At 35.1% G+C, this 8,287-nt stretch overlaps 1 protein-coding gene across 1 annotated transcript; it reads right to left on the bottom strand.

Moving 5' to 3' along the window:
- On the bottom strand, positions 6,090-8,067 carry LOC109838159 (ATP-dependent DNA helicase PIF7-like). The gene is made up of 2 exons (XM_020406623.1): positions 6,210-8,067; positions 6,090-6,124 (listed from the first exon to the last, which is right to left on the bottom strand). Exons 1-2 carry the CDS (start codon positions 8,065-8,067, stop codon positions 6,090-6,092), a joined length of 1,893 nt encoding a protein of 630 aa, XP_020262212.1.

Consider the following 8,287-nt stretch of genomic DNA (forward strand, 5'->3'; position numbering starts at 1 on the left):
ACTTCATGAGAATTAGATAGGGTTAGTGATCTATCATGATTAGGAGTTTGGGTTCCATCATGATTAGGAATTTGAATCATATTCTAATTAAGAAGTTAGGCTAGAGATAGGGTTTTGATTTTCTTATATATATTCTTCTATTGTTAGAGGAAAAACTAAGAAGAAGAAGAGAGTAGAGAGAAGATGTAGTAGAGAGAGAAAGAGAGAGAGCCAATATTCTTGTAATCTAGGGCTGGCAGAGGGCGTAGCCTGATTCAAGAATATTGTGCGAGAGGCGAAGGTTTCGTGATCTTTATCTGCATAAAAGATTATAAGGAGTGAGCTTTGGAGAAAATATGAGAGTTGATTATGTATGTGAGGTTGAGAGAATGATAGATGAGAGTTGAGTGGGTCCTTTTGTAGTTCTCCCTGATACATAGTAAATTTCTTGTATTGTTGCCCCGTGGACGTAGGTCGAACTTGGTCGACCGAACCACGTAAATTCCAGTGTTCTTTTTTCTTGATTGTGGTAATTTTAAATCTTATTGATTGTGGGTTGACTTCGGAGTTGCTCATATTGTAGTAGGCGGGGAGAGTGAAATTCCCCAACATAGAACATCCTTAGCTAGCACAACCACATGTCGTCCATGCTTGTAGTCGGAAATAAAGTTCAACCAAAATATTGAAAATATCAATAATTAATTTATATCATAAAAATATTTTTTTTCATAAATTGATTTTAGAGAAATGGAAAACTACCAATTTGGTGGTGAGGGGAGAAATAAGGAGGAGCTCAAAAATCTCAATGGAAAAGAGTATAGCCAGAAAATGGTCATTTTGATCAGCTCCACGGGTAAGAAGGACAAAGATAAATTCCATATTGTATACTAACTCACTCTCGTAACATTTTGAAGTTTGACATTGTTGTCGGCTCCTCCCCCACCGCTAAGCTCAGCCACATCAACGATCCCCACTGTACTGCCTCTAGGTAATCCATTTAGGGCTTGACCGTCACCTACATTTTCATTGGCATTATCCCCAAGCCACCCTCTACCTCCACTGAATACTCCTCCGCCACTGTCGAGTCTGCCAAGTGTACGTCATCATCGCTCATGAAGCATGACACATTTGGTCTTCAAACCACACTTTTCCTAACAATTTCACTTTTCCTAATAGTTTGCATGCATTGGCATGGCAAGCCGTAGAAGAGTTGCAAGAAGAAATAAAAAGTGAAATTATAATACTTGTTTATTTTGAGTGATTGTTAGTTTAATTTGACGTTAGTAGCTGGGGAGGGAGGGGTTATATAAGGGTTAGAATATGAAATGAAAGAAAGTTAGAAGGGTTGCATTAATGAATTAAATGATCAATTATAGAATGCCAAGAGTTGTTTGGGTGAAAGAAAGTTAGAAGGGTTGCATTAATGAATTAAATGATCAATTATAGAATGCCAAGAGTTGTTTGGGAAAATAGCTGTTGTTTGGCCATCATTTAAGAATTAAATGATCAATTATAGAATGCCAAGAGTTGTTTGGGAAAATAGCTGTTGTTTGGCCATCATTTAAGTAATACATTGGTTACACAATAGGATATATACCGAGTCAATAACTATTGTCTTGATGATATTGATGGGGTGTAAATTTGATATTATTGTTGAGAATTAAAAGTAATCCTTTTAATGGACCACCTAGCTCTGGTCCTTTTTGGTCGTATAAAGGTTTTTATAATTCTTCAATTTAAATACACGAGAACTTTTCTTAGATAGAGAGAGATGGTGAAAATGTTTTATTAATGACTTTCATGCATAAAAGTAACAGTAATAGTATGAATTGAAAGGACTTGTGAAATATAGGAGAGAGCGGATGGAAGATATCATTTAAGATATTAAATGCATGCCATGAAGGAAAATTATTAATAAAATAATTATAAAAAACATGTACATATGTGTTTTATTATGTATGTATGCATGTGTTTTGGAGGATGCATGTATGTGTTCTATTTATGTATGCATGTATTTTGGAGGGTACGTTGGGAAGAAATGTTTTAACATACCAATCCACTTTTATAATAGTACTAGTATGGTGCACGTGCGTTGCACGTGTACTCATTTTCATATATATAGTTGTTTTACTTTTTGAAAATTGCATGTATACATACTTATTTTACCTTTTGAACGTTTTTATGGCTTGAAAATGATGAAGAGACTTAAAATATACATTTTGGAATATAGTGTAGTCATATTACTTTTCTATATTTGATGAAATAATCGGGAATATGTTGTGATTATACTAAAAATATAAAAATCATATATTATAACGATATATCAAACAATTAAATAATAAATTTGATATTATATATGTTGGATATAATTTTATTTACAAATTATAAATTAATTTTTTTGTTTAAAATTAGCAACTAATTTACCTTTAATTTTAAAACTCCAGATACTTGGACTAATTGATGGAAAGTCAATTGGTCAAAATTAACATATGGTGCTAAGAATTAAAGAATATGGTACAAACGTAAATGTCAAAATAAAATTATTTAGTTATTTGAGCTCGAAAAATTAAAGAATAAATTAATATTTACTTCATTTGACATTAAAAAATAATTTTACTCAATGCCTGATAAGCTTGAAATTACATTAACAAACTTTTATAAATTGCACGTGCATTATAGAACTTCTACAAATTGAAGTTCGATTCTCCAAAATAGATAAAATTTCTCTTAAGTGAAAAACTAAAACTCCTCTCAGGTTATCTAGAGGAAGCTTGAAAAGCAACCGATTCTAATGAATACTATGACTTTCCTTCTTAATGGACTAAATATTTGAGCCGGTGCTAGTGCTACATTATAATAATAGTAAAGGAGGTTATGTGATGGGAAAGTTTTGAGGTTTTAGTTGGATGTCATTAAATAGATATAATGGTACAATTAAAAGAGGAGAATTTCAAAAGTTTTGATTGAATTAATGTCATTTAAGTGGGTTTGATGGAGTTATAAAACCATAAGTTAATTTAATTTAATTTAACATGCAATAATAGAAATGTAACTCTTGTGTCTAACAACGGTTAGGGTATTCATTGTGAATGAAATTTCTAATGAATACTATGACTTTCCTTCTTAATGGACTAAAAATTTGAGAACTAAGATGTTTATATATAGTATGGTAATTAATCAAAATCCTATGAGAACTTGTGGCTTATGGTATTCTTACATTTAATTAATTAATAGCATGCTACTTAGTAACTGTTTCCTTCAAACGTTGATGTATTGTTGCTTCATAATTCATGCGTTAGGGAAATGAAGCCAAGCATACAGTATTCATTGCTATATAAGGTGCTATTCTGTATTAAATATTAATATTTTGGAAGTTTTTTCTTTCGCCATTATTGTCATTAAAAAAGTGTCTGCATGCCGAGTAGGTCTCTGCTAGGAAAAAACCAATGAGTTAATGATTTCGGTTATGAAATGAATTTAAAGAGATATAATATAATTTATATGTGTATATTTACATGTATGGATGTGTTTAATTCAAAGGGCTATGATTTAGGTGTGCATATATGTAATTTATGTATGCATGTATGTTTTTAATGAGTGCATGCATGAGTTTTGGAGGGCGTTTTGGGAAGAAATGTTTTAACATAGCAACCCACTTTTATAATAGTACTAGTATGGTGAACGTGCGTTGCACGTGTAAATACTTTCATGTTTATATGTAGCCCTATAGTTTTTATTGCATTGATTAATCGTTGCACGTGTAAATACTTTCATGTTTATATGTAGCCCTATAGTTTTTATTGCATTGATTAATTTTTTTCTACTTGACATATACATGAAAGATGTTATATGTAGCCCTATAGTTTTTATTGCATTGATTAATTTTTTTCTACTTGACATATACATGAAAGATGTCATAGATAATATATATATTTGTAGGCTGTCTAAAAATCACAATAGATAGCTGATCCCCATCAAACACCGATGATGGAAGTTACAATCTGACGACTTCCAGAATACTACAATTTAAAGACTTTCACGTAGATCGCTGAAGGTTACAATCTGACGACCTTCACGACAACCGATGAGAGCTCTAGTTTAACAGCCTTCACAATCAACATCGAGAGTTACAATCTGACGACTCTTGCATATCAAAGAGCTAAAGTAAAGATTACAAAATGACGATCTTTGCAACGCTTCGACAGAAAGAGACTACAAATCGACGGTCTCTTCAAACCAAGACGTGGAAGTCCTCCCCGCGTACCAGCATCAAGACACACCGCGAACGCAGCTCAAACGCAGCTTCCAAATCGCTGCAAACGCAACCTAGACGCAGCTTAAATCGCTGCCAGACGCAGCTCAAATCGCCGCCAAACGCAGCTCTAATCGCTGCCAGACGCAGCTCAAATTGCTGCCAAACGCAGCTCAAATCACTACCAGACGCAGCTCAAATCACTGCCAGACGCAACTCTAATCGCTGCCAGACGCAGCTCAAATTGCTGCCAAACGTAGCTCAAATCGCCGCCAAACGCAGCTCAAATCACCGCCAGACGCAGCTTCCAAATCGCTGCAAACGCAGCTCAGACGTAGATTCCAACGCTGCAAACGCAGCTTCTAATTGTTGCGTCCGAGCTTCCAGACGATGCGTTCAAGCTTCCAAACACTGCGTTTGAATGCAGAATTCACGTCAGAACGCGGGCCTGCGTTTGACTCGTTCAAACACGAGCTGAACGGTTCCAAAACCGTTTCCCACGATCTGAGAGGATCACAACTCCACTCAGGAGTGATTTAAGGGGCGGTTACATCCCATTAGCCCCACTTAGGAGCGAATTAAGGAGGTGGTTACACCCCTTAATCCCCTATAAATAACTAAGAAATCAACTTAGTTCGTGGCTGGATCTTTCGGGGCGGTCAGTTGGAAAAATCTTGGCAGCAAAGAAGAGATCTTGGGGGGAATTGTTGGAGCTTTGGAGATCATCAACGAGGAGCTTCTTCATCCTTGGCTTATAACCGACTTTCGGTTAAATCAACTCTTTCATAGAGTTTTAAACTCGTTCAGAGTTCTCCACAACGTTAAATCGTGAGGAGAAGACCACGTTCCCAGTGAAACAAGACGTCGGATCGTCAACGGAGAGCAAACTCGACGCGAGCATTCGAGGGAGGCACTCTATCGCCACCGTGAAGAACCCAGAATTAAACAAAGGGAAGAATCCAGATCATTCTCTTCTCTTTTGTAATCAGGAAATCCAATTGTAATTGAGATTAAAGGAATACAAATCAAATTTCCTTCATTGTCTTTTTACTACAAAATTTCCACCAAACAATATTATTATGATATAAATAGATGTTATAGGATTATAAATAGCATCATAAAAAACACTAATTTGGCATATAAAAAACCAGTATATTGACCAAAAAGACTATAAATAAATGAAGTAACCGAAATTATTTAATCATATGTTCACTTAATGTAGCATAATCATATCTTATTTAAGTTTGATATAAATAGACAGAAATGAGCTCAATTTTAGCATGATTCATCAACTTCAAAAGATGCATCTTTGTCAAACTGTAGAGAGCCATGGGGAATCGAGCTGCAGCAAGGCAATTTGATCTATAATAGCTAGAGTCCATGACCTACAAACAGAACTGAATCGAGCATGATCAGGCATCATAAACTTATGGAAGATCAAACCTAACTATAAATGTTACATAAATGGGGAAATTACCTTTGAGATCAAAGATAGTCCGTTGCATTGTAAATAGTTAACAACTTTAATACACATCTTCGCTGCATATTAGAATATTGTGTTAGATAATAATTGTTTGAAAGTTAATTTGTACAAAACGTGCATCATAGAATGAAAAAATAACGAGTCATGATTTTGATGAGGTGATTTACCTTTGAGGCAATAATACTTCTGGATACACAATATTTTTTGCGTATGTTTTTGTTGTTCTTCTTGTTTGGTCAACTTTCACTAATACCTTAGTTGTTCTCATTGATATCCCCCTTGATAATGCAACATATAATTGACCATGTGAGAATACATGGTGTGGCAAATAAACTCCAACATAAGGTATTATTTGTCTCTGCGCTTTGTTTATTGTCATTGCAAAACATAGTCGGATTGGAAATTGTTTTCTACGAAATTGGAATGGATAACCCTCATTTTCAGCTGGAGATAATGGTATTCTCGGAATCATGACATTTTGACCAGAATGTTGACCAATTGTGATTTCAGCATGGATAACATTATGTTCATATCCTCTACAGATCATTCGTGTGCCATTGCACATTCCATTAGATGGATCAAGATTACGTAACAGCATGATCGGACAATTTCTTTTAAGAATCAATTTGTGAGGCTGGAGTCCATTCGGCATGAAGGTGTTCAAGAATTCTTCTTGGTGATAATTATTTGTGTCATCTACTGCTTCATCAAAGCTAAAGAATGTTTTAGCTTCACCAAGAAATAATGCAATTAATTTTTCATTAAGTCCATCAACATACTCATTCCTTGTTGAAAGAATAGCACGTTGTGTCATGTATTCAGCAGATGATGAATTTGATTGTAATGATGGAAAGATAGCATCAATCAAATTTTTTTCAGAGTTTTCATCATTGTCATATTCTACTACCATTTCATGTGGAAGAAGTATCAAATTCTCATCTATTGTGGGTTCCTCTCCATTCCCCACGCGCAATAAGAACTCTCCAAATACTTGATCAGTTCTTGCTCTCATATTAATAGTGAGAGATAATTTCTCCATTTTTTCCCAGAGATATGATTTCACAAGACTTGCATTGACTGTTTCTGCTCTAGTGCCCCGTGGAACAACTGGTAGAACTTGACGAAAATCACCTCCAAACACAACTACTTTTCCACCAAAAATTCTTTTGTCACCCATTACGTCCCTCAATGTTCTGTCAACCGTCTCAATCGCAAATCTTTTTGCCATAGGTGCTTCATCCCATATTATAAGTGATGCCAATCGTATCAATTTTGATGTTCCATCCTGCTTTGATATATTGCACATTATAGTTTCATTAGCAGTAATTGGAATTTTGAATCGCGAATGTGCAGTTCGCCCTCCTGGCATTATTGCTGCAGCCACTCCTGATGTCGTTGTTGCTAATGCTATCATCTTTCTTGATCTTAAATTTGCAAGCAATGCACGATAAAGAAAAGTTTTACATGTTCCTCCTGGACCATCCACAAAAAATATTCCAGATTTTTTTTTGTTGACTCTATCTAATATGATATCGAAGGCTTGTTTTTGCCTTGGGTTTAACTTTGATTGAGCATGAAAATCTTCAAATGGAATGTTTATCTCCCTTTCATCAATAATTTCTCTTGGTAAAGTTTGACATTGGTCAACATCATCATGTATCAGTAATGGTAGATCATAATCTGCAATATGTTTACCCATACTCTCAAGGAATAGACTAATGCTTTTTAATGTCCATGCAACACGAGCTGGTAGCATGTATTCATCTACTCCTCCCTTGAAATCGTCTGCCATCGCTTCAAAATGATCGTTCCATAATTTTCTTACATTTGATGGTTGGCAATAAACTAAAATAATGGCAAATAATCTCCGTAGTGCATAAGGCATTTGGAAGGTAGTGGCCTCAACTAAACAATCAGAAATACTATCATCAGCTTCTAGTAATCCTCTTTTTTGTGCAGCTTCCTTGAAGGACTTATATGCAATACCATCAATTGTTAAAAGATATTCCCATGAAGTAGGTCCCCTCACATGATTTAACAATAGACGTAAATAATATCTCTCTCCTTCTTTTGGGTTTGCAGCGTTTATACGACCAATGACAAGTTTGTGCTTTCGATCAGACCAAATCTTTGCTTGGTTACTCCACACGTAGTGTTCAGGAAATTCGACGTATAGAAATTTCCTTGCATTTTCAGTTGTTGTGCATTTTGTGAAGAATTCAGTGAGCATAGTTTTTGATGATATTTCTGAACCTATTACATCACGAAGATCTCGATGTTGCCAATAACAAATTGATTGCTTATCTCGAAGATGTAACTGAAGACTAATGACTGGAGGAGTAGTTTCATTCATCTTGAATTCATACATTCTCCAAAATGCTTCTTGCGCTGACACCCACCGTCCATCTTGGAAATGTTTTATTTCATCAAACTTATTTTGCTCTTCGTTGTGTGCAAGGTAGATAGAGATCTTGTCGTGCCCTTTATATATATATTTATATAAATATTTGATCGCTTTTACACTTGAGCAGACCTCAACATTAATGTGGCAATTGTACCTGTTAAGAAGATAT

The sequence above is a fragment of the Asparagus officinalis genome, chromosome 4 (genome assembly GCF_001876935.1).
Source record: "Asparagus officinalis chromosome 4, Aspof.V1, whole genome shotgun sequence".
NCBI classification, from domain to species: domain Eukaryota; kingdom Viridiplantae; phylum Streptophyta; class Magnoliopsida; order Asparagales; family Asparagaceae; genus Asparagus; species Asparagus officinalis.